A 27,390-nucleotide genomic window follows, 5' to 3' on the forward strand; every position below is an offset into this window, starting at 1 on the left:
TCCTTGGATTTTCAAACAGCTGATAAGTAGTTTAGGCTGCGTCCTTGCAAGCCACGTGCTTCTGTTTATATTTACTACTTGCGGATAGAACTTCACACAACCGGCGTTATTCATTCCGTAAATTTTAACTCAAAAAGTAGTTTAAATTATTGCAATATCTACGCATTGTGTACAATAGGAAGTTTGCAAGATGTTCGAAGGTAAGTCGTGGAAGTTCGAAATCAAATTCAGTCATTTTAAGAGAAGTTATTTCTCTACCCACAGATCCTCAAAGCTCGGACGAAGAAAGCCCCGTCCCGGATTCCGATTCCTGCAAACCAAAGGAATTGAACCGATTATTCGAGCACCGCATCGAAGCTAGTTCGGAACTTGCAGCCTCCCTCAAGCGGACGTGCGGTCTCCACCTGGCGCTTTCCAACGATGGTCGCAAACTGGCAGTGGGCTTGTCTCGAAAGGAACTTCAGTTATATGACCTGGGAACCGATGGGAACCTGGTGTTGAGCGAAGGTAGTTTTACCAAGTACGGAAGCACTATCAGGGGAGTGCGATTCTTTGAGGGCGATCCCAATGCGCTGATGGTTTGCACCGAAGAAGGGGACGTAAGCTGGTACGATTTGCGTTCCGGATGCAAACCGGTTCATGTCTTCGAGGACACCTCGGAAGGTCCGAAGAAAACCATGACCGCATTCGACATCAATCGGAACGATCGAGTTTTGTGCGCTTCGACGGAGGTTCAGAAGGGTGGCGACAGTTTCCTGCTGTTCTTCGACATCCGGGAACGATCGTTCCTGGGAAGCTACTGGGAATGCCACAGCGAAGACATCACCAACGTACGATTCCATCCGACCAATCCGGACCTGCTGAGCAGCGGAAGTGTCGATGGTCTGATCAATGTGTTCGACATCTCCCAGCCCACCGAAGACGATGCCATGCAAACCTGTTTCAACGTGGAAGATGCCATCGAATCCATCAATTGGCACACGAGTCCTACCGACCAGGACTGGATTTCTTGCATTACGACCACCAACAACTTCCACCTGTATGACGTCGAAAGCCAGGACATGGTTGTGGAGTTCGATAGGCAAAGGATAACGGACGCGATGAAGAGGAGCTCGTCGATAGACTGCAATGTGGTCAATACGCACAACGATGGCAGCGGGGGATTCTTCCTGCTGGCAGGATCGAATTATAACAAAGGGTAAGTCACCCCAAGACAGTAGATCTCACAGAAATACTCAATAATTCAATTATTACAGAGAATGCCTGCGCTCGCTCAAGTATGACAACAAGCACCTACTCCCGCATAGGAATTTCCTGCACAACAGGCAAATCATTCGAGCCAGCGTGTACAACGAAAAGGTAGGGCACAACCTCACTCACGATTTATTAATATTGCACGGTCCTTATCAGTGTTCAACAGGCGCTCCACGAACGGAGATAATAGATTGGCTATCGACATGCTGTTGACGTTCGTCGGCGTGATATACCTACACCCTCTTTACTTTTTATCACTTTTCCGCTTGTCTTGGGCAAACAATCAACGCTGTAGAAAATTTATCAATGCATCATCCATTTGATACCGTTCTTGAGAAGGAAAGGTAATGGTATTATCAGAGTGGATAGCAGATCTCTTTTTAGAGAGTCGGTCATCTTTTGAATGAAAGTCTCTAAAGAGTCTCTATTTTAATGAAAGGTTTCTGAAGTCCTTTTTTGAACCAAAGGTCACTTCTTCCCTGTTTCTCCATACAAATCTAATTTCTAGAAGTGGACAGAGGAACGCTGAAATATTCTTGTGGTCGGAGTTATTCCGGTGGATCACTGGGTCAGGTCGGATGAGACAGTACCCTTCTCGCGTTTGTGCCCCTCAAAGTAGGCAAATTTCAAGTCACAGATAATTTCCGGAATCGGCTATAATGTGGCCACTACATGACGGAATTTTAAGAAAATTGCATCAGTGTAAACTTTTTGAGAAACGATTAAATTGGATAACTATGAGTTTTGCATTTGATTAATCCTATAAATGATAATTTTCGAGTCCCGGGACGCCTCAAATTTATGTTAAAGTGGCCAATTTGTATCTGAACATCTGTGCCAAGATCATGGGAACGCATTTTAGTGCAAAATTATGTTTGATTTCTACTTTTCGAGAATTGAAACGGTTTAGTATCCAACAAATCTACAGTCGGTTCTTCCGGGCATTACGTCCGAATGGCCACTTCCGGTATATTTTAAACGGTGCAAAACTCTTCATTTATAATGTTGAATATCAGATCTTAATGATTTATGCAAATTAAAATGATTGTCATTTCAAATAAATAAAGGTATCTTGGCGTGTCCCAAAAAATAGCCCTTTTTAACCCGACTTGACCCAGTAACCCACCGTAATAACTCCGGCCACAGAAATATTTCCGAGTTCCTCTGGCCACTTCTAGAAACAAGATATGTGGGCCAGTGAACTGACAAAAATTCATTTGAATCCGTTAAGAATTCGCTGAGCGGTGAGGGTTTCAGTATTTTTGCTTTCACTCAGGCCTATACGGGTTATTCTACAGATTCTTTAGACATTCTTCCTTCCTTCTGGCATTACGTCCCCACTAGGACAAAGCCTGCTTCTCAGCTTAGTGTTCTTATGAGCACTTCCACAGTTATTAACTGAGAGCTTACTGTGCCAATGACCATTTTTGCATGCGTATATCGTGTGGCAGGTACGAAGATACTCTATGCCCTAGGAAGTCGAGAAAATTTCCTACCCGAAAAGATCCTCGGCCGGTGGGATTCGAACCCACGACCCTCAGCTTGGTCTTGCTGAACAGCTGCGCGTTTATCGCTACGGCTATCTGGGCCCCCATTCTTTAGACATTTCTTCTCCGATTTCTCGAGGAAGCTTCATGGAATCCTTCTAGTGATTTTTTGCAGCCATTGCCTCAAGGCATCGCAATTATTCTAGCAATTCTTTTAATCATTCCTACACATTTTTTCTGAGATTTCGTCCGATATCTATATAAATAAAAATGGAGTAGTGTTTGTATGTCACGGCTTGAGAACGGGTCAACAGATTAACACAAGTTTTTCACTGTTGCACTCCGCAAGGGATGCGACGTGTTCGTGTGAAGAAAAAGCTCGGGAAAGTCTCCGGAATAATCGGGAAAATTGGAGAAGATTAAGGTGTCATTTTGTATGGGGAATTTCTTGACGTTTTCCAACAGCCTACAGGATGGCAAGACGAAGTTTGCCGGGACCACTAGTATTTAAATAAACTCCTTCCTGGATATTATCCAGGGATTCGATTGATGATTTTTAAATAATTATCTTTGTAATTTAGAGAAAATGGGGCAGTTTGGCCACCTTATGGAAAAGACCATAAAAGTGCTGAAAAGATTATGAATTTTTCGAATGTTTACTGATGGGGTGATATGACCACCCAATTTTTAATTGCAAAATAATCTCATATAATCTAAAAATTCAATTATTTTGTTACTACATTTGAAAGTTATTAGTATTTATAAACACTCCGTGCAAGAAGATATATTTTTTAGGAACATTCTAACAGTCAAACATCATCATTCTGAAATGATGAAATTTAAAAGACCCATTCGGGGCAATATGGGCAGTTTTTTCGAACATCATTTATTTATTTTTATTTGATTTTTGAACACTGACTTATGACATGCCTACCCAAGTAACATTTTTAGTTTTTTTCATTTACTACAAGCTGTTGTTACCACCATATCGTTAAAACTCATTTTAGAACTTATTAGTCTAAATAACCTTAATAAACCTTTGATAAAACTCCGTTAAGCCAGAAAAGGCCCACACTACAGGAGGTTGTTGAGACTATACCTTAAAACCGTTCCTAAACTTCTTAGTTTTGTATCGTATGAATACATCTACCCTTGTAGTATGCTATAAAACATTCATAAGAGCTATTGTATAGCCTTATTTAGCTCAACTAGCGGTATTAAATCTTTTACGATATCCTAATACACGGAATAAAACCAATGTTAAGAGCTTATGATTGAACAAACTTCAACCAATAAGTTGTTTATAAACCATATCCTTTTTTTTAAATTGCAACCATCATGATGTCTGCCGACTCATAATAATCAATTAAAACAATATTTTTTTGCGTGGCAGAAAATTTCCTTACGATCGCGTGAAATTCCTGCCAATAAAAATTTACTGGTGGAATGACATAAAATTTTTCGATTTACAGCAACGCGCCGCAGTTACGACATCATTATTGGCTATCTAATATTTTACTCCATTTTTAGAATGATTTCATGCTCATCTTAATCATAAATTGAAATTTCCCACGCATATTGTAATTATCAATCCGAAACGGCGACAATAAAAATGGATTACATCCAGTTAAATCTTGCTGGTCTTGTCTGGGATAGTTTAAGATCATTATTCTGAACAATTTAATCATTCATAAGCGCTTTTGATCTTAAGAACCCGTGCGCAAAACCCTCACTGGCTCCTAAATCAGAATATTCGTTCTGCACTAAGACAAATAGGTTTTTTGGGTGCCTTGATTTAAACTTAATGCACTCAGGAAAGCTAGTGCTGTCAAAAAGGTAAACAAATAGGAAGATTCAAGGTAATCAGGTTCAAGTTATGTATCTAAATGTTTTATTGGACTGGATTGTTATAATGAAAATCGTCGTGCTTGATGGGTTGTACTGATGAAGAAAACGGTAAGTGATAAGTGCCTTGAAAAATGAAAGCTTTTTTCGTGTAGCTCAGCTGTTGTGTGCAGCATAGTTGTCCCACTAGAACGGGAAGTTCAGGCAAGCATGGGAAAAATATGCTTTATGAGGTAGTCTGTTAATTCTTCGAGAGGAATATTTGTCATTTCTATGTTTGCGTTCTGATTAATCCATAATTCACTACATGATTATCCTTATCAACATAATGATATTGATAACCAAACGCAGATTGCTTTCCAATAACATGCATCAGACAGTTGAGATTTAAGAAGGCTTTAACATGACTTAGTGTAGCCTTAGAAGTTTTACCTATGCCTTGACAAGACAAACAAGATGAGGTTTTAAGTATAGGTTTTAATAGACACTATACAGCTCCTTCAAAATACAATTTATTATCAACAAGTGTGGCCAGCAAATAAGTTTTAACGGGAGCTCTTGTAGATATCTACAAAGCATTTTAAAGTGGGTTTTACCGAAAAGAACGTTTGGTACTTTGCAATGCTTTATTAAATCTGTTAGGTATGTATACATCTCTAATAAAACCTCCATAAATAACATCTAAGATCAAGAAGCACTGAAATTGTTACTTGGGTATTGCTTTATTTCCTCATCAGCTTTGGGGTTGCATGTTATTTCAGATGAAATTTAATGAATTTATGCAGTTTTCAAGGGGTGCTCATTCCACCCCATTGGCCAAACCACCCCGACTACCCCTATCTTGAAAAACCAGAGGCGCGTCCACGTTCGAAACCATGGGTAGGACAAACGTTGGCAAATGTTTTGTGCATATTCGTGATCAAACAATATTATTCCACCGCAAAATCGCTAGTGTTTGGAGGTGATGTTTCCTTCCAAAATGCGAAAACACAGACAAACAGACGTCACACTCTGATCATTGTCCATCGACCACCTTTTTAACGGTCGATTCAAAAATAAGTTAGGTGGCCAATCCGCCACCCGCAGCGCTTGCTTCGTTTTTGTTCGTGTTTGACGTTTACACACTACCGCCATCTGTTGGCCCGTCGGCCAAAAACGCTGATTTTACCATTGGGCGTACATGTCCTCGTGACTATGATTTTGATCGAGATTTCTTCTAAGTGTTACGTCTGTTTGTCTGTGGCGAAAACATATATATTATATATATATTATATATATATATATATATATATATATATATATATATATATATATATATATATATATATATATATATATATAAATATTAGACAGTCTCACAAAAATCGAAATTTCTGGGATTCAACCAGTCACCCCCTAGTCCTAGTTGCAATACTAAAACAAACTAGGGTGATGTGCTAGTATCCATCGTATTAAGCATTGATCAGTGAGAACTGCAATTTTCCCAGTATTGCAGTTAATGATGCTGATACAAACCAATGCCAAACAATTCTTTTTTAAAACGGCTTTAGCATTGTACAATAACATTTTGATAAATCTTGATCTCTTTTTGGAAATAATGCAAAGAAAATGCTTCTTTCCGTATTCTCAATCCGTCGTATCGTTTTCAACTCCGTCGCAATCAGTTTCCAGATTCGTCTCACAACTTACGTCTCACTGTGTGTATTGAGTGGTTAAAACACAACATATCAACGCTATAATAAAATGTTTTACTAGAATATATAGATCTACGGGCATCTCCCTCCATTTCTTCAGCATGATGGAATATACTAATTTCCTTTAAAATTAATTGTTCGTCATCAAAATTCAGCCCGAACATATGAACACAATTCCTTTTGACCGTACAATTATGGCATTTGCTCACAGTACAGCGAAAACAACACAATCAAGGAATCGTATTTTTACGACGAGCGTCGCGCACACATTGATGCACACAAGCTTTTTTTTCTCATTACGACGGATTGAACTTTGTTTACATTCTTAATTATACGCGGCGGTTGAGGAAATTTCGTAAAATTTGGTGATTTATTGAAGTTTTACGGCGTGTGATTGGAATGAAATCCTTCAGTGAAGACGTACGAAGGTTTTCCATAGTGAAAATAAGTGCCCGGCGAAGTAAGTCACCCACGGGGGCGGGAAGAAACTTGTGTTGGAAAGTGGTGTGGCTCAGTCGATCGCTAAGCATTTCTCCCAAATCTTGTTCGTCCATGCGATTTCGGTGAAAAAGTGCAAAGTGGATGATTGAACTGAAGTTATTTACCAAAATACAGTAGTTTTATTGCATTTTTGGTGTACAGGTGTACAAACCATAACAGCTTTTACAAAATTACACTTGGATAATGAATCTATGTTGCAGGTAAGTTTGAATATCCGCCGTAGTGAAACATTTAAAGTTTGATACGACGAATTGTAGCGCTAACGACGAAGAAGAACAAAACCCTACCAGACAAATTTTCACCCAATTTGGAGAAGATTAGGAGGTGCCTCAAGTCGAATATGTGTTTTTGGCTATTTTTTACATTCCAAAAATTCTAACGTGAATTTGGAAAAAGGAAAATCAAAATAAATACCACTAGTTGAACGTATTATTAGTACTTTACAACTTTTGAGAACACTGTATGCCGATTAGAGATGGTTTTGACCTCATAAAATTGATTTCTGTTCATTAAAGTACCTGTAAAACATACATTTCTCTACAGTTTTTGTTCTACAAGATTCTTAACCGCATGCCTAATCATAAAAGTTCAACCGTAGTATCATTCCTTTGTTATTTCTGAACATTATTGTAGTACATCATTTTTGTATCCGAATTACAGATAAATTGTAAAAAATCGTCGGAAATACGACATTCCTTATTGCCCTGCATTTAGAGCTGCTGCCAAATGGCGCAATTGCTGACGTGTTACAAAATTGAACATAGTAGCTTTGCTTTTTCAATGATGGATGATGATTGAAGAAAACAGCTATCAAATGTCATCAACGCAGTCGTGTTTCAAACAACATTCGCATTTGATGCCAAGCAATTACATATGTGCTATAGCCCCGAGGTCAAGCTTCTCGACTACTGATCTTGAGGATCAGAGTTTGATTACGGGAGTTCATTTAGAGTGTTGTTTTTTGCCATGGACCAAATGACTTGACGCCAAAAAAATCATCACGATTCTTGTTCAAAAGTGCATCTTGTGACTCAGTTAATCAATAGGACTCACACAAATCTCCCACTCCTAAATGAATGAAGAGAAATGCTCAAGTAGTGATTTGCGCCTTTAGTGCTTTTTTTATGCTGCATATAATAAACATTGGTTTCACTCGAAAAAAAGAATCATAATTGAACTCCGATCCTCAAGATCGGTAGTCGAGAAGCTTGACCTCGGGGCTATATCACATATTTAAGGCCGCACGGGACGTCATCATAATCACCCTATCCATTTCAAGAAGCAAATCCCAAGAATCACTCCATATATCGATGCGAAAATGTATCACTATGATTCTATATATGTAGTGCACAACCCGATAAATTTTCAGCTTCATCGGTTCAATAAAACTCGAGATTTGCTTCCGCAAAGTTTTGATGATTATTGTTAGAGTGAGACGGAAGATAGGGAAAATAACACGGTCTCCCGTGTCCAAATTGGATGAAAATTTGTCTGGTAGTTTGTTTTAGTATTGCAACTAGGACTAGGAGGTGACTGGTTGAATCCCAGAAATTTTGATTTTTGTGAAACTGTCTAATATATATATATATATATATATATATATATCTCTATAGAAATTGCTCTGCGAAATCGTCAAGAAATTCAGTAATGCTTAAAGATTATATCAAGAGTAATCGCACGTTCAGAAATTGCTAGCACCACTACTGTTGTGCTTTGTATAACACGATTCGACTTGTCTTAGTTTAATCTATTACTTCTTTCAAATAATATAAATGAATGCTCCAGAAACATCTCAAGAATTACTTTCAGGAATGCTAACGAGAATTTGTCCCCGTTCCTGTGTTCCTTGTGTTGGTCGTAGTTTTTTTTTAGAAACCATTTATTGACTCAATCAGATATGCCATAGAAAATTGCTCTAGGGTAAATCGCCAAATGTTGAACGGTTAAGATAGACGTTTTTATGTTATTTGATTTTAATAGAAATTCTGATAGAAAGGTTGCTAAAAAAAGCATTCAACACCGTAGGTGATTGTTTAACATTATTCCTGTTACATTTTTGGCACTGTAATGTCCATTTTGAAATAAAAAAATATATATTTAGAAAGATAGTTCTATACCCAATTGTTGAACGATTTTCGCCAAATGTTGACCGCTTTACTCCCGCATTCATTCAACTTGCAAGTTTGCGCTCCTCGTCGGTTGTGAGGACAGGGTAAGGTCCGCGAAGCACTTTTCCTGACCACTCTGAGCTGAGACGGGAGTTAATCGTCCCCTTCGGCACTCCATAGACTTCAGCGGCTTCCCCTAATCGCGAGGTTATACTCCGTATAAATCGGCAGCCGATGCGTAATTTCAATCATGATGTAAACAAACAAACGGTGATGGCATTGATGGCATAGTGAAGATAGTGAAATTCGAAAAAGATTCAGGGTATAGCCAGGGAGGCAATTAATTATACTTTACTGAAATGCGTTTTTCATTATTGCAACAGACACCATTATAGGTTTTTTATAATAATAATTATTCAACAGATATTTAAAGCAATAAACAATTCTATATTGTGTAATGCAACATTCCATTTCAATATAGGTGTTTATACTGTTGATGAAACCAAGACTGTCATATTATGCTAGTGTTCAACAAATGGAAAATATACGTGGAACGAAAGTGCAATAAAAAATGTTTTTATGTAATTAATAGGTACGAGTAAATTGTACGGATGTTTAGAAAATCGCTAAAGTAGACTTTTAATTTTGATTTTGAAATAATCATTACAGTTAGTTTCCCAAGATGAGCCAGAACTGTTGGGAGTCATGCATAAACCACATTCACGCTTTCCGGCATGAGAAAACCATGAAAACCTTATCGTGTCTTGATCAAGTTTGTTTGGAAATTGAACAGTATCAGTGAATCAATTGTCTACAAACACACAGTAACAAAGACATTGTCCTCTCCTATTCTTGTTGCAACAATTCTGTAACAACAGTTTATCACCACTTGGACAGAATATGACAATGATCGCTCAGCGATTTTACAAGCTTTGCGTTACAATTTTCGAGAACTTTTTCCGTGTTGGTAAACATTACCACATTATCGAACACTGCATGGCGAAAATCTTATTTAATATGGTTTTTACATTGCCATAATTGGAAATAGCTCTTTTGTAACAACGGTATAAATAATTTAATTCCAGCTTTATTTTCGCAAAATTTGCAAAGGAGAAAGTAGGCGTTGTGAAGTATTGCATTTGCCACCGCAAAGTAAATCTTGTAGGAGACTGTAATAGAAGCCTAAGATAACTGTTGTAGTGGAAAGGGAAATGGTCAGAGAAGGCTGCTAATGTTTAATGCCAGTTATTTGATTAGGAAATATACCTCATTCATGTTTGTTCGTTCATTCTAACCAGACGTGTTTTAATCACTGCTAGTCACTCTTTACAAGAGGTTATAGGCCCAGAGTAACGGTTAGAAATGGCGAATTCGAACTTCGGAATTGAGCCATTGGTCGGCAGAGAAAATTGGACAACTTGGAAATTTGCCGTTAAAACTTATCTCCAAGTGGAAGACCTGTGGCAAGCCATTGAACCAAATAAGAAAGCGGATGGAACGTTGGAAGCGGTTGACCCTGTGAAGGATCTGAAGGCAAAAGGGAAGATTGTTCTGTTCTTAAAACCGGAGAACTATTACCATGTCCGTGAAGCCAAGACAGCTCGGGAAGCTTGGACGAAGCTCAACGACGCGTTCGAGGAAACTGGCCTGACGCGAGAAGTTGCTCTGCTTTACAAGCTCATTCGGACCGATCTGGAATCTTGCGGAACTATGGAAGCCTACGCCAACAAGATGATTTCAACGTGCCATCAATTGAACGAGATTGGATTGCCGATCCCGGAGCGTTTCGTAGGGGTTCTTCTGCTGGCTGGCCTGCCCGAGAGATATCAACCAATGGTGATGGCTCTAAAGAACTCGGGAGCGGCTATAACTGGAGATTCCGTCAAGACGATTTTACTGCAAGAAGAATCAATGCCAAGTGAAAAAACGGCGTTCGTAGCGAAGGGAAAATTCAAGCCGAGGCCGGAAGTTTTCCATAGTAACGTGAAAAACAAGAAAAATTCGTCGCAGTCCAGGGGTCCACAGTGCCGGAAGTGCAGCAAGTTCGGCCACATAGCGAAGTTTTGTCCGGATAATCAAGCCAATAAGATAGCAGATGCCTTCTGCACTGTTCTGTCAACAATTCAAGGTCAGGGCAAGAACCAGTGGTATTTGGACTCAGGTGCAACCAGACACATGACCCGGGACCTGGAGTTGCTGAAAGATGTGCGTCGTGAAAACGGAATCGTTGTAGCTGCGAACAAGGAAACGATGAAAATCGAAGCGTGTGGTACTGCTACCCTTCATCCAATATGTCAGGATAGTGACGACGGAATTTCAGTTCATGATGTGCAGTACATTCCGGATCTGTCCACAAACCTTCTGTCGGTGGTTGAGATTGTCAAAAAAGGCTACAAGGTGGTGTTCCAATCGAGCGGATGTGAAATCTTTAACATGGAAGGTAAGCTAGTGGCAACCGGAATAATCGAGAATGACTTGTTCAAGCTGGCGCAGTCGGAAGCAGCTGGTAAAGTAATGTTGAGCTCCGCTTGTGCATCGCTAGAAACTTGGCATAAGCAGATGGGGCATCTCAACTAAAACAGTGTGAAGAAACTAGCAGACGGTGTGGCGTGTGGAATGCGAATTTCAAATGAGAACCATGGCGATTGTACCGTGTGTCCAATGGGGAAGCAGACACAGCAAGAGCGGATCAAGAGCAGAAGAGCTGCTAGAAGTGATCCATTCGGACGTAGCGGGACCAATGGAGGTACCATCACCGTCAGGAAGCCGTTATTATGTGTCCTTTATTGATGATCGATCCCGCCGGATGTTCGTGTATTTTTTGAAGACCAAATCTGAAGAAGAGATCCTTGCTCGGTTCAAGGAATTCCACGCTCAGGCGGAGCGTCAGAGCGGTCGGAAGATCAAGATCTTGAGGACAGATAATGGTAAGTAGTATATGAATAAAGGATTTCAAAGCTTCTTGAGACAGATGGGAATACGACATCAAACCACCAACGATTATACCCCGGAACAAAATGGTCTGGCGGAGCGTGCAATAGGACGATCCGCCCAGAACGATTTTGGAAGGTTAGCTTCAAATAACATACAGCGTTATTTGAAGCTAACCTTCCAAAATCGTTCTGGGCGGAGGCAACAACAGCGGCGGTGTACCTCGTTAACCGCTCTCCCACTCGCGGTCATGGATTGACTCCTGAAGAGGTCTGGAGCGGAAGGAAGCCCGATATCTCCCATGTCAGGGTATTTGGAACGAAGGCTATGGTGCAAGTGCCCAAACAAAAGGGACGGAAGTGGGATCCGAAATCAAGACCGTGTGTATTGACCGGATTTGAGGAGGAAACAAAAGGCTACCATTTATACGATCCAAATACGAAGTGCTTCCTGAAGAGTCGAGAAGTGTGTTTCATCGACGAGTGTACAAGTAAGTGTGCTCTTCCAACCAGACAGCCACGAACGGTGATTCCAGTGGACTTCGAAAGCGTTCCAACCACAGTTTCAAGTGATCCTTTAGTTCCAGAAGTTGAGGAAGCTGTGCACGAATCCGACGAAGAAGTCACTGAAGATGAAGACATCAGCAATACCTCTACAGACACTGTAGTTGACGTGACAGAACTCCCATCGCGACATTTTTCAAATCTACCCCAGAGGAGCGAAAGAAAGCGTACAGTTCCGAAAAAGTACTTGGATTTTCATCTAGCAAGCAAGAGTCTTCCCATAAGTATTAATTCCCAGGACAGACCAGATCAAGAATCAGACGAATCAAGTGACTTTGAAGGCTTCAATAATGAAGGCAGTGATCTCGATCCTGACCAGTGCTTGGCTTTGAGCTCCAATCGTGGGAAGGCAGCAAATGATGGGAACAATGATCCGAAAAATTACAGGGAGGCGATGGCTTCGCCTTACGCCGAAAACTGGAGAGAAGCGATGGCTGAAGAAATGGAGTCGATTCACACCAATAAAACATGGACATTGGTTGATCTCCCTCCAGGACGGAAGGCTGTTGGAAGCAAGTGGGTGTACAAAATCAAGCGACACATCAACGGTGAGATTGTACGATTCAAGGCCCGCTTAGTTGCCCAAGGATATAGTCAACAATACGGAGCAGACTACGACGAAGTATTTGCTCCAGTGGGACAGCAAACCACTTTTCGGACGCTAATGACAGTCGCTGCGAAGAAAAACATGACTGTGAAGCAATATGATGTCAAGACCGCATTTCTGTATGGTGAACTTGAGGAGGAGATATATATGCGGCAGCCATGTGGATTTGAACAGAAGGGAAGCGAGAACAAGGTCTGTCGGTTACGTCGGAGCTTGTATGGTCTGAAGCAAGCGGCTAGAGCGTGGAATCAAAGGCTACACGAAGAACTAGAACGGCAACATCCGATCCGTGCTTGTACCGGAAGCAGCTCAAAGACCGATGGTGTTACGTGCTCGTATATGTTGACGACCTGGTTGTGGTGAGCGAAGATCCGAAGATGATCGAAGTACTTGTCATAAGCCTGAAGAAATCATTTCACATCAGCGAACTGGGTGATATCCGATATTACCTTGGAATGGAAGTTGAAAAGGATCGTCATGGTGATTACTTCTTGAGTCAGCGAAAGTACATTCGAGAAGTGATCGAAACAAGCGGTTTGATAGATGCCAAAATTTCGAAGACTCCCTTGGATCCCGGATATGTCAAGAACGTAAGCGACGGAACCCCTTTAGCAAGCAACAGCGAATACCAGAAGTTAATCGGGAAAGTTTTGTACATAGCTGTGAACACTAGGCCCGACATTTCGACAGCTATATCCATCCTGAGCAGGAAAAGAAATCGTTCAACGCAAGAGGATTGGAACGAGCTTAAACGTGTAGTACGGTATCTCAAGGGGACAATCAACTATCGACTTCGATTGAGCAAAAAAGGGGATACCGGGACCATCATCGGTTATTCGGATGCAGACTGGGCAGAAAACCGAGATGACCGGAAATCGCATAGTGGGTTCGCGTTCAAGGTGAATGGAGGAACGGTAAGCTGGGCGTGCCGCAAACAAACTTGTGTAGCTTTATCAACAGCGGAGGCAGAGTTTATCGTATTAGCTGAGGCGGCACAGGAAGCTGTATGGTTGAAACTCCTACTGCAAGAGCTGAATGATGGACAGCGAGTAGTCATTAATGAAGATAACCAAAGTTGTCTGAAAATTATAGAAGGAGAGAAACTAAAGAGGAAAATGAAGCACATTGCAACAAAGTTCCACTTTACTAAAGATCTTATTCAAAAACAAGAAATGGAGTTTATCTACTGCCCATCTGCAGACATGGTAGCGGATTTATTGACGAAACCATTGCAGCGCAGACTAGCTATTGTCGTTTAGGAGGAGTGTTGTAGTGGAAACGGAAATGGTCAGAGTAGGCTGTTAATGTTTAATGCCAGTAATTTGATTTGGAAATATACCTCATTCATGTTTGTTCGTTCATTCTAACAAGACGTGTTTTAATCACTGCTAGTCACTCTTTACAAGAATAACTTTACTCTTAAATATTCACTATAAAAATGACTATGGAAAGTAAGACGATGAGATCGATCATAAGGGTACACTTGCTAGTTTCGAGAAATTGTTGAACAGATAAGGAAAGTGACTTTTTTCTTTAAGGATATATGAAAGTAATGACCAATAAATACTTTTAACAACAAAAAATGAAACTAACTAGAACTACTACTAAACAGTTTTATTTTGTTAATACTTGACGACAATTGACATTTGACAGGAGTAATCAGAATAGCACTTAAATGACAAATTATTCAAATCCATTTTGACTAGACAGTATTAGTAATGACACTACTACATTACTATTTCAAACAAATTCTGATGGAGCTGTTGATTTTCACAATGCTTCCTTTTCTCAGAAGCAAGGGAATATGGGTATTTTTTAAAAACTACCACGTTACAATACTAGTAAAAAACAGTGTTAATGTGGGCACCATAGCCTAGTCCGACTGAGTATTGGTCCTGGTAGATGGGAAACTTGGCAAAAGCCAGACCGAGGGTTCAGCCTTGACAAGTTAAGCTGTCAGGCAGCTCCAACTGAATACCATACAAGAAAAAAGATAGATCTTCTATAAACTCCTCAATTATAATTCCATCACACAACACTACGCTTAAGTAAATAACCATTTGCCTGCTAGTGATATTAATAAGCCATTTTACGCATCTTTTCTACGCCAGGAACACTGTCTAATCACCACCGGCGAAAGTGGCCTCATCGCGGTGTGGCGCTGCGAGACTTCGACGGATCAGCCACCATCATCGGAACACGACGTCAGCGCGAGCAAAAACTTGAAACAGAAGCTTCACATTAGTCATCGTTCGAAACCTTACTGAGCTATATCTGTAATGCGCTGATTGAACCCGCATATTTCCAAACCCATAAGTGCACTTCTCGTATCTATCGCTGTTCCGAGTATGTAATGACGATACTTGGACCGTTCAAGTATGTTTGAATTGTGTCGGAAAGTATATCGAGTTGATTTCCAAATTCTATCGAGTCGTCTAACAGTCGAAAGAAACTTTCCCTGTACCTATTCGGGAAATTGAATGATAACGTTTGTGCATGCTACAGGGCTGGTATCTGGTCTCTATTTATATGCAAGTCTCTAAAAACCTGATAATTGTCTGATGTCATTTTTAAATATGAAGTATTCAAATGTTCCTCACCAGATGACTATCACATGATTTTTGCCTAGATATGTTTTATTATTTTTCCAGTATCTTTTAAGTCTCTTTATTTCATTCCTATTCTGTCCATTTTTGGTATCTATTTTCAAGCATACGGTCTCTAAATATAGGAACTCAAAGCTTCTCAATCGCTACTATTTTTGATTCTCCGGAGAATTTCCTGGAATTATTCTGTTTTTAAGACACTCAGTCGCTACCAGCCCTGAGTCGCTATCAGCGACTGAAAGAGCAGGCGTACCGCGCAAAAGTTGTCTCCGCTTATTGTCCACATACCTACTATTGGCGGGCGTCGGTAATTGACTTTCATAGCCGTTAATCAATATCATTTTTATTAGTTTTCGTCAATCCGTTCTGTTTCGCATTCGGTGGCCTTTGTTTAGTGCCATCGGAGACATGGGTAGTGGCGAAAGCTTGCTGAGTGCCGAACAGCTGGATGAGTATGCCGAATTGACCTATCTCACCCGATGGGAAGTGCTGTTGATTTTGAAAAAGCTCCAGGTCCTAGCACCAGACGGGTTGACGCAGGATTTGAATAGGAGATTCTCCTGCCTCAAGATCATGGATGTGTTCCCGCAGTTGAAGGTAAGTCAGTTAGATTTTCTAAATAATGTGAAGAATAATTGTTGTAGAACTCAAATCATGAAGTTCTACTTACGCAAAATATCTTGTAACGTAAGGTGTCGCAACTTGATAAGAAAACGTGAGATCTGCATCAGTATGAACAGCGTGTATTACTTGATGAGTAATGATTTGCTACGAAGAAAGCACATCGAATGTAGGTATAGATTTTTCTTTCACTGATTTAAAGTGATCTGAAATCCTACCTGGATAGCTATCGCACAATTTTACAGCTTTATATTTCATATTATTTTTTAGTTTCAAATGACGAAAACAGTTGATGTTTTATACGCCAATGAATGATGATTGCAACTCCCCCACATGCCCTATCAAGTCGATCATTACGATAAACAAAAAACTTAGGATCTTTTTTTAGTTTGGATCCAGGTTTTAAATATGTTTCAGTAATAACTGCTATATGCGCGTTATTAGCTGTAAGAAAATTAAAAACACCTCGTCCTTTTTACCATTCAAAGAACGAGCATTCCAATTTAAAATATTTAAATTATTATTTGGATCCATTAGAAAAACTTAATCCAATAACAATTTGATTAGTAAATCTTACACCAACTTGGACTACTTCAGTCATAGTCATGTTCTGAATAATAGCAACGCATGTCGATTTTCATACAAAATGCTCAACTTTGACATGCTGTAGTTTTGTTCCCTTTCAAGCAATCGAGTTGAAATTTTCTCCACAGAACTACAAATATGCCCAATTTTGTAAACACAAAATTTCAAAATTTTCTAAGCCCCTGCCGGAAAGTGAGATACTAGGTGAAATTGTTCGAAAAAATAGCAGTTTTAAAAATTTGAATTTCGGCTTGACATTATAGTTTTAAATTGTATATAACTTACCATTGGAACAATATCCTCCTACTTATCAAACCTACACCTAAACCGAAAATGTTAAAAATATTTGTAGAAGAAAAATTTTAAAATGAAAAACTGCTATTTTTTCGAAAAATTTCACCTAGTGTCTCACTTTTCGGCAGGGACTCAGAAAAAACTGAAATTTTGTAGTTACAAAATTGATCATATTTGTAGTTCTGTGGAGAAAATTTCAGCTCGATTGCTTGAAAGGGAACAAAACTACAGCATGTCAAAGTTGAGCATTTTGTATGAAAATCGACATGCGCTGCTATTATTCAGAACAGCACTGTATCACTTGAAGTGGGTACATTATCTGATCTGATTATTTCCCATTAGAATTTTCGGTAGACGAAGTAGCGGAGTAGGAGTTACCTGTGGCGGTAGGGTTTTTTTTTCCATTTGATTTGAAACAAGTAGAATGGGTACTCATAGTACGAATAGGGGATGAGTTTAAATTACCTGCTACAATATCGGCAAAGGATTTTCCGTGGGATACATTCGAAATTAGAAGATTTGAACGGCTACCCGACGGATTATACTTAGTTTGTGAATGAGCATGATTATGATCTTCCTGATGGGTATGATTCCTAATCAAGCGATCGTTAACTGATAAATGAGCATTGTTCGATACTTCTTCTTTCTGGCGTTACGTCCCAACTGGGACAAAGCCTGCTTCTCAGATTAGTGTTCTTATGAGCACTTCCACAGTTATTAACTGAGAGCTTTCTTTGCCGATTGATCATTTTTGCATGTGTATATCGTGTGGCAGGTACGAAGATACTCTATGCCCTGGGAATCGAGAAAATTTCCTTTACGAAAAGATCCTCGACCAGCGGGATTCGAACCCACGACGCTCAGCATGGTCATGCTGAATAGCTGCGCGTTTACCGCTACGGCTATCTGAGCCCCACCATTGTTCGATACTTTTTTCGGGGGTTTGTGCTAACGTAAGAACTTCATGTACACTCACGGAACGCGACACGAGACCGGACATAACACATATTGTTCTTATGCAGCCCACAGACGCTCAGACGGTTTGACCAACATTGACTCCGCCCCCCAGGTTGATGCTCATGTTGGTGCTATGTTTGACCGTGTGTGATGCTGCTTGACGAACCAATTTGACAGTTTGTGAAACCGATTTGACGGTTGACGAATCGGTCGGTCAAAATCAAACGAGTTTGATTTTGCTCAAACCACCGGTGGGCGGAGCCAAATGTTTGACGAACCGATCGTACCGTCTGTAGGGATGTTGCACGAACATCGACGCCATCATGTCAAATTGAAGCTTCGACGTCCCATGAACTACCGGTGCAGATGGGTGGAAAGTCAAAATGCGTGAATTTACGCAGCATCGGTGCCATAGTGATCTATCAAATGCGTGCTCTTGAGTTGTTTCTATATAGATAGTAAAATATCGTTTCCAACTATCTCTAACCGTTTTCTTTAACAAATTCATCAAGGATTCTTTAATTATTCCTGAACCAATTTCTCCATAAATATCTTCAGAGAATCCATCAGCAGTTTTACCTGTGATTCAAAAAAATCCATCCATGGATTGTATTTGGATTTGTACTACAGGGAACCATCAAGAATTTTACCAGGAATTTCTCCAGGTAATTCTCTTGTAATATCTTTAGGAATTCTTCCAGAACTCCTTCATGATTCCACCAGGTGTTCCTCCAGAAATCCAATCAAGATTTTGTCTAGTGATTTAACAAGAAATTTTTGTTAGAATTCCTTTTTAAATTCCTACCGAAAGTTTAACTGAAATTCCTCATGGGATTCTATCAGGAGTTTCTACAAAGATTCCATCAGTGATTCCTCTGAGAATGATGAGTTCTTCTTCTCAACTACTTCTCAACTTAGAGTTCTACTCTAGAGTTTCTACAATTTTTAACTGAGAGCTTCCTTTGCCAAAGTTGTCATTTGCGCATTCATATATCGTGTGGCAGGGACGATGATACTCTGTGTCCAGGAAATTTCCATTACGAAAAGATTCTGGACCGACCGGAAATTTAATCCAGAAACCTTCAGCATGGCTTTGCTTTGTAGCCGCGGACTCTGACCACTCGGCTAAGGAAAGCCTCTAAAATCAGGAGTTATTCTAGGGAATTGAACACAATTTCATCCAGGCATTCTATCAGGAGAACTTCTAAAGATTCAATCATATATTTCACGAAGGTTTCATTTAGCAGTTCCTTCAGGGTTTTTATCAGGACAAGCTCTAGGGATTCTAGTTCCTCTAGGAATACCATCAAGAATTCTTCTGGGGGTATCATCAGCTGTTCGGCTAGGGATTCCACCAGGAATTCTAGGAGTTCTAGGAGTTCTTCTCGGGATTTCAACAGGAATTCCTTCAATGATTCCATACAGAGTTCCTTCAGGAATATCTTTACAAATTCTTTCAAGGATTCCTTCAGAAGCTCCCCCAGGGATTTCATCAGGGGCTCCTGTATCTATATTATCTGTATTTATGTATCTGCATCTGGATTCTATCGGGAGTACCTTTAGGGCTTTCATCGGAGTTCTTCTGGAGATTTCTTCAGGAGTTCCTCCAGGGATTCCATCAAGAGTTCCTTCTGAGATTTCACCCGGAATTTTTCAAGAGATTAAATCAAATGTTCCTCGAGGAATTCCATGAATGTTTCTTCTAGAAATATTATGAGGAGTTTCTCTAGGGATTCTATCAGGAGTTCTATCTGGAAACTTATCAGGTTTTCTACCAGGGATTTTATCAGGAGTTCCTAAAGGGATTCCATCAGAAGTCCCTCCAATGATTAGGATTTTTTTCAAGAATATTTATAGATAGGAGTTCTTCCAAGGATTCCATCAGGAGTTCCTCTAAGGATTCCATCAGGAGTTCCTATAGGGATACTATCAGGAATACCTTTAGGGCTTCCATCAGAGTTCTTCTGGGGATTGCATCAGGAGTTCCTCCAGAGTTCTTTCAGAAATTCCACCTGAATTGCCTCCAAACATTCAATCAGGATTTCCTCCAGAGATTATATCAGGAATTCCTTGTTCCATCAGGACTCCTTCTAGGGGTATCATAAAGAATTCTTCTAGATTCTTACAGGAGTTTCATCAGAAATTTCTTCAGGGATTCCATCAGGAGTTCCTTTAGCGATTGCAACTGGAACTTCACCAGGGATTCCATCAGGAATATATCTAGCAATTCCATTAGAAGTTTCTACAGCAATTCCATCAGCAGTTCCTTCAGAGATTCCACCTGGAATTCTTCCAGAGATTCTATCAGGGGTTTCTCTAGGGATTCCATCACTAGTTAATCTACGAATTTCATCAGAAATTCCTCCATCAGGAGCTCCTCCAATAATATATTTAGGATTTCCTCCAAGAAACTCCTGCAGGGTTTCTTCTGAGATTTCACCCGGAATTCCTTAAGAGATTCTATCAGGAGTTCCTCTATAGATTCTATCAGGAGTTAATTCAGGAAACTTATAATGAATTCCTCCAGAAATTTCATGTGGAGTTAATCTAGAGATTTCATTGGGACTCCTGATTCTATCAGGAGTTCCTCTTACAATATCTTTATATTCCTCCCAGTAACGATTCCCTAAGCTCAAATCTACTTGTCCCTGTAGGAATATAAATTCTAGAATTTCAGCAACAAATTTGCATGCAATGAGCAGAGATTTGTTAGAAAGGACGATTCAATAATTTACTCTTTGATTACTTTTTGATTTATATTCTAAATTTGTCGAAATAGTAATTTTTAGAATCATAGAACAGGTAGAAAATGAGGTTACGATTCGCTACTGATTCCTCCAAGGATTCCATCAAGAGTTCCTCTAGGGATTCTATCAGGAATTCCAATAGGGATTCTGTTAGGAGTAACTTTAGGGATACCATTAGAGTTCTTCTGAGGATTTCATCACGAGTTCATCCAGGAATTCCATCAAGAGTTCCTTCAGAGATTCCAGCTAGCATTTCTTCCGAGATTCTATTAGGAGTTCCTCCAGAGTTTATATCAGGAGGTCACCTACGACTAACATCAGGATCTTCTAGGGATATCATAAGGAATTTCTCTAGGCATTCTATCGGGAGTTCCAGTAGGAATTATATCAGGAATTCCTCCAGGGATTTCATCAGGAGTTCCTATAGTGATTCCATAGGGAATTCTTCAAGGGATTTCATCAGGAGTTCCTCCTATGATTTCATCTGGAGCTCCTGCAAGAATTCTTCTTCTTCTTGGCATTAACGTCCCCACTGGGACAGAGCCGGCTTCTCAGCTTACTGTTCTTATGAGCACTTCCACAGTTATTAACTAAGAGCTTTCTTTGTCAAAGTTGCCATTTTCGCATTCGTATATCGTGTGGCAGGTACGATTATACTCTATGCCCAGAGAAGTCAAGGAAATTTCCTTTACGAAAAGATCCTGGACCGACCGGGAATCGAACCCAGACACTTTCAGCATGGCGTTGTTTTGTAGCCGCGGACTCTAATCACTCGGATGGGATGCCTCCAAAAATTCTTCAAGGAATAAATATCTCCAAGGATACTCAAAGGTTATCAGGAATTCCTCCTAAGATTTTTCCGGAAATGTCTCAGGATTTTATCACCGGAATAACTCTACAGATTCCATCGGAAATTTCTCAAGGAATTTCTCACAAAATATCTTCAGAGATTCTTGGGGGTTTTCAGAAATTAATTCAGCAATTTTACCAAAAATTTCTTATAAAGATTTCACAAGTAATTAGGGAATCCATCAGTATATCCTCAAGTGACTCTGTGAGGAGTTCCTCCTAGGATTCAAAAAAGGAATTCCTTCAGCGATTCCTCTGAGAATTCGTTCATTGAATCCAACAGGAATTGCTTCGAAAATTTCGCTAGGATTTCCTCTAGGCATTCCAACTAAAAACCCTCCAGGAATTTTGGATTCCACCAGAGGTTCATCCATGGATTGGATCTGAAATTCGCCCAGATAATTCTCCATGATTTCCATCAGGGAAATCTTCTAGAAATGAGCTGAAATTCTCATAGGGGTTCCACTAAAAATTCTTTAAGAAGCTTCACCAATATTTTTCCGTTGATTTCACCGGAAATTCAAGAAAATCTTCTGAAAGTTCTTCCAAAACATTCTGGAAAAAGTCCTTCGGTTCCTTCAGAGATTTCACCAGTATTTTATCTAACTATTTCTTCCGGAATGGTGTTTTTAAGAAATTTTGCCATGAGTTCTTCCGGGGTTAAAAATATCAATAGAGTTTCGCTAGAAATTCTTTACCAGAAAAATCTAATACAGCTTCGCCAGAAGTTCTACCAGAAAATACTTCAATGATTTGACTAGGATTTTCCTTTTTCAAACTATTCAGGATTATCAGAAATTCCTCCAGGGTATCAATAAAAAAAACCACAAGTTCAAATGACTATTTTTTTCTGGAATACCGCGAGAGAATCGACCAGCAATTCCACGAAGGGTTGAACTTCAAGTTGAATTCCTTGAAGGATTTTTTGTATAATTTCTGGTAAAAATCATGGAATTATTTATACTGAAATCATTGGAGGAATCACCAAAGAAAACACTGGAGAAATTCACTGGGGAAATTCCTTAATATATCTCCATAAGAACTTTTAAAACAATCCCTGAAGGAGTTTCTATAGGATTCTCTAAGGCAATTCCTGGTGGATTCCTTGGAAAAAATCCTCCAAGATATACTGGAAGGAATTAATGGATAAATTCCTTTAGGAATCCTCTGAGAAATATCCGGTAGATTCTTGAAGTAATTCCTTCAAAAATTTGAGGTAGAATGCCTCGTAGGTTCCCTTAAGGATTACAAAGAAAAATCTTTTAAGGAAACACTGGAAGAATTCATAAAATAATTTATTGAAGATTCCCTAGAAGAAAGTAACCTGGGGGAACATCTCGAAAAATTGCAAGCGGAATTTCTAAAGAAATGCCTGGTGAAATCCCGTGTGTCAATTTATTGAGAAGTATCTGAAATAATTCGTTATGTTGTTTCTGAATAATGATATAACCTTTAGAGGAAATAAAGGAATCTTTGAAAAATTCTTTTTTTTTTCTATCTTTATTAACAAGATTTTTAGCCCTGGGCTAGTTCATCTCGGGACCAACGGCTTTACTTCCCTTCCGAAGGAAGTCGTCACTACTGAAATTTTTAGTGACTATCTCGGGGATGGGATTCGATCCCAGGTCCTCGGCGTGAGAGGCGTGTGTTCTAACCCCTACACCAGGTCCGTCCCCACTCTTTGAAAAATTGTAATAGCGATTTCCGGAAGAATTCTTGAAGTCAGCCTTGAAGTAAACTCTGAAAAATTACTGAAGAAATCACTTGAGGATTTTTTTGATCTTTGAAGGAATCAGTAGAGGAAACCCTGAATAATTAGCAGAGGAATCTTTGGAGAAACCTCTGGAAGAAAGCCAGCCTGAAGAATTTTCCTCGGAGGAATTTCTGTGTAAATCTGTGGATAAATTTTTAGAGGAATTGTTGATGAAATTCCTGGTAGAATCCCAGGAAGACTTTCTGGTGGAATCCCTAGTATAATCAATGGTTCTGGAAAGACTTCAAAGTAGAATAACTAGAGGAAACCGCTAAAGACTCCGGATACAAACTTTGAAGAAATTACCCTAGTCATTCTCATATCGATGACTGCTCAGAATAATCCCCGATAGAGATCTCTCATAATTTTAGAGTTCTGCCGGAATACTTCGTGCGAATTGTAATTGTAATTCCTCCTCAATATCCATTTCTTCCGGTATTTAAATTCTGAAAGTTCTGCTCTTTCTCACAACGATTATTGCCATAGAAATATTCACCCCCACAGCCACAGAAATCGAAAAAAATAACAATCACATATTCACTAGGCTTGCCGAGAGCATTCAAAACATGCGAAGAAATATGGTGTTGCTGCAACACACTTTTTCAGTCGGTCAAACGGTTGCAGCAACATAAATCGGTTTGACTAACTTGGGGGGCGGAGTCAATGTTGGTCAAACCGTCTGAGCGTCTGTGGGCTGCATAAGTGACCAGTTGTATCAAGCGATATATCAAGTACTTCAGAAGGTATGGGAGGACGAAGAAATGATCTACAACAAAGGGCACATACCGGAATGCACCAATTACAAAGACTTCCGAATTTGACGTACTGTACAAAATATTGTTTAAGTGACTCAGACCGCTTAAGAACTTGTGTACAGTGCATATCGTGGCTCGTCAGCAACAAACCATTTAAAATTTATCGCAGGATTGACAGAGGAAACCGTGTCTCTGAAGAGGGAAACAACGAGGATAGGCTAGATCATAAATTCTCCCAAAACCAAGTACATGGTTGCAGATAGAGATAGAGTCATGTATAATAGTGTTGATGCGGAAGTTGGGTTTAAAATTATGAAGCGTTTACATTGAAAGGGGGCAGACCGTACGTATTGGTATCCAACGTCAATAGTGTACGCTAATTTTAAACGCAGAAGTGTCACAATGCAAACGAGAAATATCAGTTTTACAGCAAGTATTACGCGTTGAAAAATTTATAATTAACACCCTTTCCTCCTTCCAGTACAACCCCTTTCGCGACCGGCTGTTCAAGGTGTTCTCCTCGGAACGGGACACCAGCTGCTCATTCGAGGACATCCTGGACATGTTCAGCGTGATGTCGGAGAACTGCCCGCAGCACGTCAAGGCGGCCTGGGCCTTCCGGGTGTTCGATTTCGACAACGACAACATGATCACCAAGGAGGACATCTTCACCATGTGCGACCGGCTAACCAAATACGATCAGCTCGAGCTGGCCGAGAAGGAGATCATCGCCGAGGTGGTGAGTTGAAGATTATCGTCAAAAGGGATAATTTCATCGTTGCTCTTTTTGCATTGCTGCAGAAAACATGATTTCGTGCTGTAGGATAAAGCACAGACAAACAGACGTAACACGGACGAAATTCCCATCGACCATTCATTTAACGCTAATTTTAAATTCGCTATGTTGCAAATCTCACAACCAGAGGCGCGCGCATCGTTTTTCTTCGCGTTTGACGTTTTTTTGACGGCGATGGATTTTGAAGAAATTTGTTTCAAGTGTTACGTCTGTTTGTCTGTGGATAAAGGATCATTATAAATATCTTGCTTCATAAACAAGAAATATTACATGATCTCGTTTCAGCTACTGAAAGAACTGGATCTTCACAACAACGGAAGCTTGGGCGAGTTCGAGTTCATCCACGTGATTGCTAAGGTTCCCGAGTTTCAGCACTCATTTACTTTCAAGCCATAGTTTTGTAGGGAGCAAGAAAATATATAATACAGTTTTATTCGATTTTAATTCGTTTTATTAATCTTTTCCTTTATTGTCAATACAATAGGATTTTAATGTGTACATTGACTTTTTTTTAACTTATCCTTGTTGCATTTTTTTTCTGTCTTGTTCCGTTTCGAGACTTAATTCGGTTCAAACCTATATTTGTCGGTTTCATTCGCGAGACACACATACATACACTTTGAGCTGAATAGAGACCATTCGTTTTTTTTTCTTTTACTTTAATCTTGTATATAATGACTATTTCGTTCACTTATCGCAGTAATGGAAGTCTGGTTGATTAATAATACATGTTTTGCTCTCTTTATGTTTATGTCAGCGATCAAAAAAGAACGGTACCAGTTTCTACTAAGCTCTACTCACTCTAAACGGCGTCAACTCCTAGAAGAACGGTACGTTTCAACTGGTCAGATCTCTCTCCCCGCAAAGGTCGTATAAGTACAAATAAATAAAATTGAGAAAATCCTAGCAAAAGAAAAATAGCTTCCTAGCTTCGTCTATCCTAGCTGAACTGAGAATAAATACTCGGTAATTGACCGCTTTCCCGCTAATACATCCGAAGAAATTCGTGTCATTTTCGTGTGTCTGATTTCTAAGAAAAGGTGCTGAGCTACCTGGCTAAGGCCAGTCCTACAGTGTTTTCTAAACTCTACAACGCAATGTCCGAAACGCGACTTTGATCCTAAATGATATTCACAACACTTTTCTCCTCCTTTTCTGCTTCGTCTTCTCGAACAGGTGCTGCTGCAACTCAGACAGAAATTCATTCGTACAAAAAAAAACACTAGCTACCTAACTACCTAACCATTTTGTAACATTACAGTAAAAGTAACGCGAACAGCTAATAATTGACCACATCGAAGCCATCCGTCAGTGCGGTCGTAATTTCCGACGATTTGTTTTTTGTTGCTTGTGTCTAATTTAGTACAGGTGCTAGCTTTAGAAGCCTTGCGCGGTGTGTAGCTTTGCTCCTCTGTAGGTTGCGTTCCAGAAAGCAGTTTAAGTTCGCGGCGTGCGCTCACTTTTCGTGTCTACCTAATCTCTGTATACAAAAAATAGGAATTTCATTGTGCACAGCAGCATTAATATATAGTGTCACCGAAGCCGTTAAGGTACCTGGTTGGCGAGCGGCGCCGGTTGAGTATCTGGAATGAGACACGACGGGAAATGGGAGTTAGTCAGGACCAATAGGAAGTGTTCTGGAGACCTTAAGATTCTTAAAATTCAAAACAGTACACTTTTTAGGCATAATGAATCTCTATGGATTAGCATCGCATAAGTATAGACTGTAGTGGAGTTGGTAGATGATTGGAACCCGAGCTCCAGGACATTTTGTATGACCTCCAATATCCGATTTCTTATACCAGTTCACATATCTGTTAAGGCCTTGCAAATACTGTATATCACTAGATGTAGCCATTATATGCTTTGGAATGGTTCATAAACTTGTTAAACTAAAAAAAATGCTCGATGTTCAAGAAGTCTTAGAATTAACTAACAAGATTAATTATACATTTCTAACCCCCTGGATCATCGTAACTTATCAAAAAACACGGGTCTGTTCAATTTTGGTACGGAAACATTCCGTTTCCAAATATCGAACAGTGCTAAAGGGAACACGGTGTGTTCCGTAGAGCAATTTCAAAACAAAAAATTCGGCATGTCTGAAATTTTGACACAAGAAAGCCATGATTCTCCCCTCTCATTTGCAACCAAAACGAAAATAATCGGTCGGGGGGTCTAGAACAATTTTTTTTTTTCAATTTTTTTATGGAGTTTTGGATATAACTTAACTTTAGGAAGGACCTTGGGTCGTTTTCGACCCATTTCAAAATTCAAATCATCGATTAAAATAACCTAGCAATTTGAGGTTTTCTGATAATTAGGTATATTTTGTGGGAACAATTATTTTTGCGGGAACATAAGTTATGAATGGCCCCTTGGGGAGCTTCCATGAAAAAAAAGTTACAAATTGTGACTTAGGGTCGTTTTCGACCCG

The 27,390-nt window shown here is 39.7% G+C and overlaps 3 protein-coding genes across 8 annotated transcripts in view; 2 read left to right on the forward strand and 1 right to left on the reverse strand.

The window, feature by feature from the left end:
- The first annotated feature begins 58 nt into the window (after nucleotides 1–58).
- Nucleotides 59–15,416, forward strand: LOC5572764 (WD repeat-containing protein 89). The gene is made up of 4 exons (XM_001660535.2): nucleotides 59–200; nucleotides 265–1,198; nucleotides 1,257–1,359; nucleotides 15,102–15,416. The coding sequence occupies exons 1-4, from the start codon at nucleotides 191–193 to the stop codon at nucleotides 15,255–15,257; spliced, it is 1,203 nt and encodes a 400-aa protein (XP_001660585.2). The 5' UTR covers nucleotides 59–190; the 3' UTR covers nucleotides 15,258–15,416.
- A 421-nt stretch (nucleotides 15,417–15,837) lies between these two features.
- Nucleotides 15,838–25,859, forward strand: LOC5578401 (calcium and integrin-binding family member 2). The gene is made up of 3 exons (XM_021841951.1): nucleotides 15,838–16,193; nucleotides 24,639–24,896; nucleotides 25,239–25,859. The coding sequence occupies exons 1-3, from the start codon at nucleotides 16,005–16,007 to the stop codon at nucleotides 25,347–25,349; spliced, it is 558 nt and encodes a 185-aa protein (XP_021697643.1). The 5' UTR covers nucleotides 15,838–16,004; the 3' UTR covers nucleotides 25,350–25,859.
- LOC5572766 (mitochondrial thiamine pyrophosphate carrier) overlaps nucleotides 25,493–27,390 on the reverse strand; it is a 35,550-nt gene continuing 33,652 nt past the window's right edge. For 5 of the 6 annotated variants that reach the window (XM_021841948.1, XM_021841949.1, XM_021841947.1 and 2 more), the window contains exon 3: nucleotides 25,493–26,536. The gene's annotated coding sequence lies outside the window, so the exon portion shown is untranslated. The remainder of the gene's footprint in view (nucleotides 26,537–27,390) is intronic. The other variant, XM_021841950.1, reaches the window with a different exon arrangement.

Source organism: Aedes aegypti, chromosome 2 (genome assembly GCF_002204515.2).
Source record: "Aedes aegypti strain LVP_AGWG chromosome 2, AaegL5.0 Primary Assembly, whole genome shotgun sequence".
NCBI classification, from domain to species: Eukaryota; Metazoa; Arthropoda; class Insecta; order Diptera; family Culicidae; genus Aedes; species Aedes aegypti.